Source organism: Leptodactylus fuscus, chromosome 1 (assembly GCF_031893055.1).
Source record: "Leptodactylus fuscus isolate aLepFus1 chromosome 1, aLepFus1.hap2, whole genome shotgun sequence".
Lineage (NCBI taxonomy): Eukaryota > Metazoa > Chordata > Amphibia > Anura > Leptodactylidae > Leptodactylus > Leptodactylus fuscus.
In genome coordinates this window covers 207544108-207556976 of record NC_134265.1, presented here as the reverse complement: position 1 = coordinate 207556976, position 12869 = coordinate 207544108, and the positions used below count along the sequence as shown (strand labels likewise).

General features: G+C 39.8%; 1 protein-coding gene across 1 annotated transcript in view; it reads left to right on the top strand.

Moving 5' to 3' along the window:
- Nucleotides 1-12869, top strand: part of GRIN3B (glutamate ionotropic receptor NMDA type subunit 3B) — a 116920-nt gene that overhangs the window by 66953 nt on the left and 37098 nt on the right. Inside the window, exons 3-4 of the mRNA XM_075282939.1 lie at nucleotides 5933-6980; nucleotides 8013-8158. Coding sequence (XP_075139040.1) covers nucleotides 5933-6980; nucleotides 8013-8158 — 1194 coding nt within the window. The remainder of the gene's footprint in view (nucleotides 1-5932; nucleotides 6981-8012; nucleotides 8159-12869) is intronic.

The following is a 12869-nucleotide window of genomic DNA, read 5'->3' as shown; positions in this document are numbered from 1 at the left end:
AATGCTTGCGGGTAGAGTTGTAAAAAAAAAAAGCTGCATTCGTACCCAAGTGAGTCAACCAGTATGATCCAACATTAGGAATGTGTAGAAGACACCTGGGATCAGATTTCAGTTGAGACATGCTTGAATCTGATGAAAAACATGCCTAGAAGGATATAGGGCGGTGTTGATAGAAAAAAAAAAAGGATTTCCAAAATAATAAAAATTTAGATTTTTTTTTTTTTTTTTTTTTTTTTGGAGCAAAACCGTAACAATGCAGTTACATGATAAGAATCTGCATAATTAATCATATGCTAAACAGTTGCAAGTCAAATTTATGTATGAGATACCTTTAAGATGATTGTCTATAAAATGATGGTAGTCTCAAGTTTGAAGCTGTAGTGGATGGTGGGATATGGAGCCTGAACGTCAAAACTTCAAAACATTGTAACCCTTTTGCTTGTCAGTGTATAGATATATAAATGTTTTGTTTTTTTGTTTTTTTGTTTTTTTATATAACATTTTTTTTTTACATTGGTAGAGGATGCACTACAGTGTGTGTGTGTGTGTGTATAGATAGATAAGCTGAAATAAGTATAGAATATGTCACCCATTTTCTAAGTATATACAGTTGAAACCAAAAATTTACATACACTATAAAAAGACACATAGGCATGTTTTTCTCACTATCTGACATGAAATCAGGATAAACTTTTCCCGTTTTAGGTCAATCAAGTTCACTAAAATAATTTCAACTGTATTTGCCAAATGTTAGAATAATGAGAGACAGAATTTTTTTAAGGTATTTTTATTACTTTCTGCAAAGTCAAAACTGCAATACGATTACCACGCCTTTAAACAAATGGGGACAGCCCATATAATGATGTCTTGTCTTTGGAAGCTTCTGATAGGTTTATTGGCAACAACTGAGATAATTAGAGACACACCTGTGGATATATTGACTTAAAACGGGAAAGGTTTAATCTGATTTCATATCAGATATGCTGGGTTCACACCAGCACACGATCTCCGTTTTCAGGTTTCTGTCTTCTGCCGGCAGAAGATGGAAACCTGGCAGACAGTGTCCTGCATGTCCGACTTTGTGTCCAGTTAAAAAAAAAAAAAAAACGTATGTAAACTTCTGGTTTTCACTGTGTATATTTATAAAGGTTCTATTGGCATGAAATTCTCACCAGATATTGATATCAACCCATCTACACAGGTAAAGAAATCAAACCATAGATGTCGATAAATGAAGTTATGTGTAATAAGAAATGACAGAGGGGAAAAATATTGACCACATGAAGATAGAGAGGTGCTAAAAGCCATGGCAAGTCCTGACACCAACTGAAATCTATCAGACATTAGAAAAACTGTGAATAATAACAAGCAGAATAATAGTGAAAAATAATATCAGCGGCTTCAACTGATTCCCTGTAAAAAGGGGTCTCATTACTAAGGTGCCACACAGGAAACATCTCATGATAGGTAAAACCAGTGAGCTTAAGCAACCTGCAGAACATATGATGGCATTGGTTACAGAAGAATTTCTAAACTATTAACTGTTTTAGTGCGCACAGTTGGGGTCATAATCCAGTAGTGGAAAGAACATAATTTCACCATAAATTTGCCACATCCAGGTGCTCCGCTCAAGATTTCAGACAGATGAATAAAAACAAATATCAGAAGACTTGTTCAAGAGCCAAGGACCATCTGTGGGGAGCTACAGAAAGACCTGGAATCAACAGGTACAATTGTTCCAAAGAAAACAATAAGTAATGTACTCCACCTCCATTTTCTGTATACTCTTACCACACAAGACTCCATTGTTGAACAAAAATCTTGCTCAAGCAGATATAAAGTTTGCTCAATAACTCTTTGGAGAAGCCTGTGAAATTCTGGGAGACTATAGTCTGGTTATTTTAGATCAAAATTTAACTCTTTGGATACCGTAATACACACTATGTTGGGAGGTAAAAAGCCACTGCATTACACCACAAAAACACCATACCAACAGTGAAGTTTGGATGTGGGAACATCATGGTGAGGGAATGTTTAAAAGGAGAATGAATGGATAATTTTACCGAGACATTGTTTATAAATATATGCTGTCAACTATTAGGATGATGAAGATGAAATGAGGGTGGACATTTCAGCAAGACAATGATACCAAACACACAGCCAAGGAAACTCTCAATTGGTTTCAGAGCAAGAAAATAAAGCTGCTAGAATGGTCCAGCCAATTATCTGACCTGAATCCAATAGAAAATGTGTGGAAGGAACTAAAGCTCAGAATTCATAGAAGGAGCCCACTGAACCTTCAGAATTTGAAGAGTGTTTGTGTGGAAGAATGGGCCAGAATCACACCTGAGCAATGCATGCGACTAGTTTCTCCATACAGGAGACGTCTTGAAGCTTTATCACCAACAAAGACTTTTGTATGAAGTATTAAATACCTTTCAATAACTGTTCAATAATTTTTTCTGTGTGTCATTTCTCATTACTATACATTACTTAATTTCTCGACATCTATGGTTTGATTTCTTTGCAAATGAGGATTGGAAGGGTTGTTTAGCTTGCCATTATAGCAAAGCCAGTCCACTTTGAGGGCACCCATGACCCTTCTTAAGATCTTCATACCTGTACTTGGCAGCCAAGCTGCCTCTGAATGGCATTATGATTGCCGCATCCTTTAGGCAGGTTATGAACACTCAGCCAGTTCAACACCATTAAGTTTAATAGTTTCTATTTATTAAAATTAGCCCACCATAACTTTCTGCATCTTCCACCCTAACCGCTACCCTTAGAGCAGGGACAATAAATAGGTCCAACAGGATTTTATGATATAACCTTAATTTAGAAACTTTCCTCAAGGCCTGAAACAGAAAATGTGACTGCAATATCAGGCCAATATTTATAACAAAGCCACTTACCTCCAACTCACAAAGAGTCATCCTTCAGGAGAAAGGAAAAAGCCCTGTGGATTGGAGGACATACTAAATATATAACTCAGCATGGTTTCGTTTTATTTGCTTCTTAAATATATTTCAAATATTAATTTAATTTAATTTTTTCATATATCGCATATAGAAGCACAATAGCAAAAACATGCAGATACGTAAAATATGTAATAATGCATTAACCCTCTAACAATTACATTAAAGTTGAAAAAAAAAAACCCTCCTGAAAACGTCACCTTTTTATTGCAGATTTTGGATTTATGGCCAAAGTAAATATTGCTGCAGATAACTCTGGTGCCTTTTGTGTATTTTAATCCTTTAGCAATCTAACAAATTTTAGCCTGTAATATTTTATCCCTCTCTGAATTCTAGCTTCCATAACATTTTACATTTTGTTTGGAAGTAGTTTTACCTTGTATTATTTGAGTACTTATGACTTTTTGACTAGTTTTTATTACTTTGAGAGGTGAGATGAATAGAACATATCAATTCTGCAATCTGAATATTATAATATGTGATGTTTATCGTGTGCGTATAAATTACTTACTAATTTTAGCTTAGAGGTGGTTATAGATGTGGCAATACCAATTGCGTGTGTGTGTTTTTTTGTTTGTTTGTTTTTTTCATTAAAAAGAGAAATTCTATTTTTCTTTTTTATCTGTAAATCACTTAGGTGCTGTGATCAGCATTGACTGCGACATATAAGGGAGTAAATATCAAGTATGGGTTCTCATTGATAATGAGGGGTCATATAAATGAACAAAAGTCTGTGACACTTCCTCTCCTGAGGTTATCTGAAGTTACAAGGACAGGAGAACATAAAATCCTTCTCCTCTCCCTTCACACTGTCATTTGCATGTGTTCTACACACTGGTCGAAGTGAAGCTGAGAGGATATGCAGCTTCACTTTAACCAGTGATTTCTCAAACTCTACTTAGGCTACAGACATGATCTTGGTCTCATTTTAAAACCATTCTTTGAGTTAAAACAAGAGCAAGATCACGGCTCCAGCCTCCCGCAGCTTTGAAGTTAGAGATGTTTAAAGTGACTGTTATCTCGACTGTTATCTCTATAGTTTCAATGAAAATATCCTGCTCAGGGTAAACTGTAATGTACTTTACTCAATGAAATATGAAACAAACAATTGTACAGCAAGAACAAGGTATGGGGCTGTAGGATAGGAACCACCCCATCCTAAATCTATTAAGTATAAATATAAAGATTAATTATTCCTGAAGTTCTTGGTCTCCCTCTCCCATGAAAGGGGTTCATGAAGTCATGAACCCCTTTGCGTAGCACTTAAGTGGTTCAGATCCTATAGTAGACTATATAGCCCAAGAACAGAGGGTAAACAGAATCGGGCAGGATGTATAGAGAAATCTCATCCAGATGTGAGCTCGGGGTTGCTCTGTCAAATCAGATTGGTTCAGGGAGTTAGTATCCATTTTGATTGTCCAGATTGGCTTTTTCACAAGCCTAGCTGGGATCTAGTGGTGAGTGACTAAGGCTTGGGGAATGAAATTTAAAGCAGAACAAGAACTAAGGACAGTTTTTACAGGAACATGGGTTTCATCAGAAATCAGGGTTACCACTGTCCCAAGTCAATGGGACATAGATTGGCAGGGTGTCTGCATAAGAATTTATCTTTAACAAGTTTAACTTGCAGGGACTCATCAGACATAGCAGGAACTGAGACTAGTGGAGGATCTGTAGACAAGATTGGCCATCTGTGACATTTTTCTATCATAAGAGGTTTCTTTAAGACATTCTTTAAAATGTTGGTCAATGTGGGCAGATCAGGACATTTAGAGCAATAGGTAGGACTCTTCCAGCAAGCTAGTTATTAACACAACTAGACAGGGCTTCCTAGAATGCTGCTACCTGGCCTTGATTATTCCAGGTAAGTTAAGGTGCTAGTGTATAGAACTATATGGCATAGTGGTCTACAGGCATACTTTACTGTTGTAGACAGAGCAGAGGAAGTAGAGAAAGCAAAGAAGATGGGTTCTCCAAATACAGCACAAAAAGTAGCAAGAAAAATTTGCATATGAGGAATGTTTCACATCATTATGTTCCCATCACTACATGAAAAATGCGAAGAGAAAAGCGCTGTAGGCAGCACTTTTCTCAAAGCGGAAAAAAGACGGACCCCATTATAGTCTATGTGGTCTATGGTAACTACTTTTTTATGGGGGTTAGGAAACCCATGCGCAGATGTGAACCAGGCCTGAGTTATTGGATGTTCTTGCTCCAACGGAGGGTAATTAAGCCTAACGATTTGGACTTCATATTGTGGAAACACAGCTTTATCGGTTGATGCAGAAATGCAGGTGAAATGAAAATGCTGTGTTTTATAGTACAGCAAAATACATGAAATTATACTTCATCTCATCCTCATACTGTAGGGAAAAAAATCTGCAGGCAACCTGATTTTCAAAAAACAAATGTGTCTTTGAAGATAACAGCATGTTAATTTTAGCAGCAGATTTGTAAGCTTTTCCCCTATGGATAGAACAGGGGATGAAGATATGTTAAAAACCTGTTTTTCACCCTTTAACACTCCCATACAGGATGTGGACTTTGCTGGAGGAAGGACACCAAATTGCTTCCTCTTGCAGTGTTCCCAGTATAAGAACCTATCAGACACTGGTGCACACCATCAAAGGGACAACTAGAACATAATAAGGTACAGATCAAGGAAATGGTAACAGGTATCAGACAGAACTGAATAAACAGACTGGAAAGTGAAGAGTCAAAGGTTGGTACAAAAGTTTTGCACATTAGACCTTGGGCAGGACCAGGTAGAGCAGCCCCTAAAACTTTGCCAAAAGAAAATTAAATTAAATCCATTTTTATATTGATTTTCTATTGTTGCTCAAAAGTCCAAGGGGGTTTGAGTGCGATTATTTATACTGTGTCACATTTATATGGGATGACAATAGAGTGGGGCCAAGTCTGTTAAACAGATGTTAACATTACTTTGTTCATCATAGGTATTTAGCCAATACATCTTTCTCAGGACAAACTGGTGAAGTGTATCTAATGAACAATAACCTCATCCACACTGATCACCACTACAAGATATGGAGCCTGGTCCGTGACTCTTTAGGAGACCCAACCTGGGTAACTGTGGGTGGCTGGTATGAAGGGAAAATGGAAGTTGAAGAAGGTGTGTGGCAAAATCGCATAAAAAAACATGAACCACTACCAGTGGTGACACAACGCACAAAGCTCAGGGTGGTAACCCTGGTGGAACATCCCTTTGTTTTCACTCGAGATGTGGATGCTGATGGCAGTTGTCCAGCTGGACAAATGTGCCTGGACCCTCACACAAATAACTCTGCCTTACTGGATATGTTGTTTGAAGAACTAAATTCACCAAACAGTTCTGTGCCACTACAATACAAAACTTGTTGTTATGGCTATTGCATTGATTTATTAGAAAAGTTATCAGAGGATCTGGGATTCGACTTTGAACTTTATATTGTTGGAGATGGAAAATATGGAGCTCGGAAAGGCAACCGCTGGACAGGACTAGTTGGGGATTTACTGAGTGGAGCAGCTCACATGGCTGTCACATCATTTAGCATAAACTCTGCACGAAGCACGGTTATAGACTTTACGAGTCCATTCTATTCTACCAGCCTTGGCATTTTGGTTCGCATGCGAGATACCGCCTCCCCTATTGGAGCATTCATGTGGCCTCTACATTGGTCCATGTGGGTGGGTATTTTTGTGGCCTTGCACATCACCGCATTATTTCTTACATTCTATGAATGGAAGAGTCCTTTTGGTATGACTCCACATGGACGTAACCGGATGAAAATCTTTTCATACTCTTCAGCACTCAACCTATGCTATGCTATTCTTTTTGGAAGGACAGTATCAAGTAAAACTCCAAAATGCTGCACAGGAAGAGTTCTCATGAACCTATGGGCTATTTTCTGTCTACTTGTACTATCCAGCTACACTGCAAACCTTGCTGCAGTAATGGTGGGGGATAAGACTTTTGAAGCTTTGTCAGGAATCCATGATCCAAAGGTGAGTAGCTCAATAACCACTAAGCATTTATTTCTCCATTGTAAATTTCTGCAGAACCGGTATCCGCACTGAGAGATGAGACCAATAGTTCTTATGATTCTGGAATTGCTGTGATATCACCATCAACTGTGTTATGGTATAGTCCGTCAACTCATATTCCTGTTAGGATTTATTCACATGTCTGTATTTCACATACGTATGGCGCCTGTATTTTTAATGGACACCATACGTACTGATTCCTTTTAATGAGTTTATGCCGACATTAGCGCTTTTTTGCAGACCATAGGTCCGGGAAAAAATAAATAAATAAAATGTCCTTTTTTTTCATGTATGATTATTCATCACATCTATGGAAGACATCACATCCCCGTCTTATCTGTTCTTCATGGATCTAGAGAAATACAAAGTATTTTGTATACATAGTAAACGAGACTAAAAAAAAAATTGATCTGCTTTTCACAGAGGTACAGCACACCAATCACAAATCAACAGGGTGCTGTCCATGAAAAACACGGATCTCGCACAAATACGGACGTGTGAATGAACACTTTTTTTTTTTCCATGATATGTTGTGTATCTGCTGCCAAGATCTTCATTTATTTCGCAATATGCAAATGAGCCATCTGAGCACAGAGGGAGGCTCCATTGTGGTTCACTGCTCTAATACACCAGCACACAAACACAGGGTCTGCTGAGGTTTCAGCGTTGCCAGTAAAGGGACAAGAAAAGGAAGAGGGAAGGAAGACATATTAGAACAGTGTGGTGCATAGATATAGAGCTGTCCTTGATGTTCCAGACTGCTCATTTGCATATTGTGAAATAAATTAATATCTCAGCAATGGAGGCACACATTATCATGGAGATAAAGGCATTACATTCAGGTGTGCCTCACCCACTGAATTGTGTTGCTGAATTGTGTTTAATACTGTATGTTTCACCCTGGTGACAGACTCCCTTTTAATATGGAGTTTTGGGTATGAAAAAATTGTATCTTATCAGCTTTGCATATTAATGATCTGTTTGTCTCTACAGCTCCATCATCCTTCTCAGGGCTTCCGCTTTGGTACAGTTTGGGAAAGCAGTGCAGAGCAATACATTAAAAAAAGTTTCCCTGAAATCCACAACTATATGCGAAGGTTCAGCGTCCCATCCACATCAGATGGAGTCCGCATGTTAAAGTGAGGATGCATTTCAGTGACAGGGTGGGCACAACTGTTAGATAATTTAACATGACATTTGGGGCATCTTTTTTTTTTTCCAAACTTAACATCCATCAACAACTTTACATAACTAAACATCTTTAATTGATAATGACCTACTTAAAGAGGACCTTTCACCACTTTTGGGCACATGCAGTTTTATATACTGCCAGAAAGCCGACTGAATTCAGCACACTGTCGGCTTTCCCGATCTGTGCCCGGTGTAAAGAGCTTACGGTGCCGGTACCGTAGTGCTCTATGGTCAGAAGGGCGTTTCTGACCATTAGCCAGAGACGTCCTTCTGCCTCGCGGCGCCAATCGCGCTGTACTGTGGAGCAGGGAGGAACGCCTCCTCCCTCTCCTGATAATACTCGTCTATGGACGAGCTGTGTGAGCAGAGGGAGGGGGCGTTCCTCCCTGCTCCACAGCACAGCGCGATAGGCGCCGCGAGGCAGAAGGACGTCTCTGGCTAATGGTCAGAAACGCCCTTCTGACCATAGAGCACTACGGTACCGGCACCGTAAGCTCTTTGCACCGGGCACAGATCGGGAAAGCCGACAGCACTGTTGGCTTTCTGGCAGTATATAACACTGCATGTGCCCGGATATGGTGAAAGGTCCTCTTTAAGTAGCCCAATAGCCATAATCACCCAGATGAAGCAGTGGCGTAACTAGGAATGGCGGGGCCCAGTGGCGAACTTTTGACAGAGACACACACACACACACACACACACACACACACACACACACACACACACACACACTATTATCCCCAATAGTGTCCCCTGCACACAGTATTTTCCCCCATAGTGTCCCCTGCACACAGTATTATGCCCCATAATGGCCCCTGCACACAGTATTATGCCCCATAGTGGCCCCTGCACACAGTATTATGCTCCATATTGGCCCCTGCACACAGTATTATGCCCCATAGTGGCCCCTGCACACAGTATTATGCCCCATAGTGGCCCCTGCACACAGTATTATGCCCCATAGTGGCCCCTGCACACAGTATTATCCCCCATAATGGCCCCTGCACACAGTAATATGCTCCATAATGGCCCCTGCATACAGTATTATGACCCATAATGGCCCCTGCACACAGTATTATGCCCCATAGTGGCCCCTGCACATACTATTATGCCCCACTGTGGACACCCATGAACAATTATGAAAAGACCCCCGAGTATAATAATAGTGTTTGTGGGGCCCCTGTCGTCACTTACTGATCCCGGCCCCTGCCAGGATCAGTAAGTAAATAGGGCCCGTTATCGTCTGGAGTAACTCCAGCCGGTAACAGCCTATTAAGAAAAAGAAAAAAAAAACGCAGCAGTGGTGCCTGTCGCCGGGCCCCTAATGTCCCGGGGCCTGTGGCAGCTGTTACCCCGGTAGTTACACCACTGAGATGAAGCAATGGTACACCTATGAGGTCTATAGCATATTCTCTGTTCAGCTCATACCAAAAGTCACAACCTGATACCAGATCCATTATACAGACACCATGAGCACCTGACGGACCCCATTTATGAAATCGTGATCATTCATCATAGCGTCTGTCATTTTCATAAAAAGTACAGTGCAATACTAGTGTGAATGTACGAACCTCATATTGTGTACACTAAACCTCCTGAACAAGACCTTCTCTACAATTGACAAATGATACAGTACAGAAGTTGCTATAAATATAAGAACAAACCACCAATAGGGGAATTTAAATGTATAATGGATATTATACAATAAGCTCTTAAAGGGATTATCCACTTTTTAAGATTGATTGGCAGCACAGGAGAGCCACTCTGATCATTCACCATACACTCTAGAGGCGAGTATAGGTACTGCAGTGCTACCCCAAAGATGTCATTGGGCAGTGCTGCAGTACCTACAAGCCCCATTACAGTTTGTACAGGAAGTGAGCAGCACGGATCACTCACATTGCCTTAGTACCAATCATTAGATCAGCAGGGGTCTGACACTATACTATAGGAACTGTAACAATCTTTAATGGCAAGTCTCAGAGTCAAAGCATTGAAATTCAATCTGTACTGTGTCAAAGACAAAAAAATTACAAAAAAAAAAAAACAAAATTAATGTTTTTGAATATTTCTGGCATAATTCGTCACCTTTTTTGTCATTATCAAACACTTTAAAGTGGTATCCACTACATCTATACATTTTGATACAACAGAATTTGACTTTATTTTTTCCTTTGCCAAACACTACAAAAATTTGACACGTCACACTACACTGGAACCCCTGAGTCTTTGTTCCATAAAAGTGCAGAATGACAAAAGACAGGTTAATGTAGGATAAGGAATCATCCATACCACATCATCCGCCACCACCAGTAAGAAAGTAAGTGGTTCAACCAATAGTAGTAGTGTCAGGCCATAGTTGGCCGGTACTTGCAGTAAGCAATGGCATAAAATAATGGAGGGAACGTATGAGATTGTGGAGTGTAGTTCACTCATCATCTCAGCTCAGCAAATTCAGTACTTTTCTCTACCACCCCCACCAGCATAATAAATCTTATTGCATCTTCACTATCCAAACACCAGACCTTTCACTGTTCCCTACAAAAAAGATGATTTTGAAGAGCTTCTAAAGCCATTCTTCTTCCAATATATCGCCATGTGTACACATCCATAGATATGTACCCCCCAAAACATGATCATCTTTGGACCATTTTTAAAAGAAGGCTGTTTGTTACCACCTTCTACCATCCGTTCACCCAAAGCCATACCTGTTGCAGTCACTTTGACATTACTATGTCTGTATTTGTGTTAGGGTGCATTCACACTGAGTAAACGCTAGCTTATTCTGAACGTAAAACACGTTCAGAATAAGCGGCGTCTAAAGCAGCTCCATTCATTTCTATGGGAGCGGGGATACGAGCGCTCCCCATAGAAAAGAATGGGCTGCTTCTTTCACTCCGTGCAGTCCCATTGAAGTGAATGGGGAGTGCCGGCGTATACGGCAAGCTCTGCTCATGCCGGAGCGTACACGCCGGCACTCCCCATTCACTTCAATGGGACTGCTCGGAGTGAAAGAAGCAGCCCATTCATTTCTATGGGGAGCGCTCGTATCCCCGCTCCCATAGAAATGAATGGAGTTGCTTTAGACGCCGCTTATTCTGAACGTGTTTTACGTTCAGAATAAGCTAGCGTTTACTCAGTGTGAATTCACCCTTAAATAGAACCCTAGGTACCTTCAGAGTATCATATACAACTTTTTGAGACATGGCTATCCATCCCAGGACAAACTCCTGTTGTTAGGGATACACTTTTTTGACATTTATACGATTTCATTTATTGCTGCCCAGCATGTGGTACTGTTACATTTACATCATGTATGGTTTCAGTTGTGTAACTAGGAATGGCGGGACCCCAAGACGAACATTTCACAGAGTTACTCCAACAGGTAACAGCTTATTAAAAAAAAAAAAAACATCAGGGGCCCCCTAATGTCTCGGGGCAGCCACTACTGATGCTACCCCATTAGTTATGCCCCTGTATGGTTTATTGCCCATTGTATTGTGATGTGTTGCATTTATTATTGGGGTTTGTCCTGTGGATGTCGGCTACATCACTCTACTTTTCACATCTATTTTTTTTTTTTTTTACTCATTTATACATTTTCTTTCCATGAAATCCATCTATTTGTTAGTCCTATGTTCGTTGGATTATTCCTCCAGCTTGTCAATTCATTTAGTACCTTTCTGAATCATTTATATAGTTTGTGATATATTTATTTTGTGTTGACTCTCGTATGATCCGTAAGACAAATTGCATTTCTGGATGAGACTGAATCAAACTTTTGTTCTAAATTGGCAAACCCTTAAAGGGGTTGGCCACTTTCAGACCAATATTAACAAACAAATGTACAGTAAAAAGATATACAATTTTCCAATATACTTTCTGTATCAATTCCTCACGGTTTTCTAGATTTCGGCTTGCTGTCATTCATTCTGTTACTTCTAGAGGATAAAAGCCTGGCCATGGTCATGTGATTTACGGTCCATGGTCATGTGATGAGCACACAGGTGCCGCTCGTTATAATCACAGCCCAGTAATCAGACAACTGCCTGGTAATCAGCTGTGCACCTGTGTGCTCATCACATGACCATGGACCGTAAATCACATGACCATGGCCAGGCTTTTATCCTCTAGAAGTAACAGAATGAATGACAGCAAGCCGAAATCTAGAAAACCGTGAGGAATTGATACAGAAAGTATATTGGAAAATTGTATATCTTTTTATTGTACAATTTTTTTGTCAATATTGGTCTGAAAGTGGCCAACCCCTTTAAGGAATTTTGAAACCTGTAAAATTTCTTAAATTAATAAATATTGTATGTAGAGTACAATGGAACTCCAAATTATAATAAAATTCCTAACTTGAGTACAGTACTATCTTGCTTTCTTTAATTTATAATAATTATTCACACCACATAATCTGCTGTGGATTCTATGGTGGATTTCACCCCCAAATTAGTGGAAGATTTGGCGTTGATTTTGCCTCCCATTGTTTTCAATGAGAGGCAGAGATTGGAACAGGAAGCTGAAAAATAAGCATCTTGCCACAGATTAGTCCCACACATCTCGGCGGAGAGATGAGATCGAATTCCGATACTAGAGCTTCGGAAAATGAAGAGGAATCTGAGGCATATGATCACCTCAAATTTCTCTTCTGGG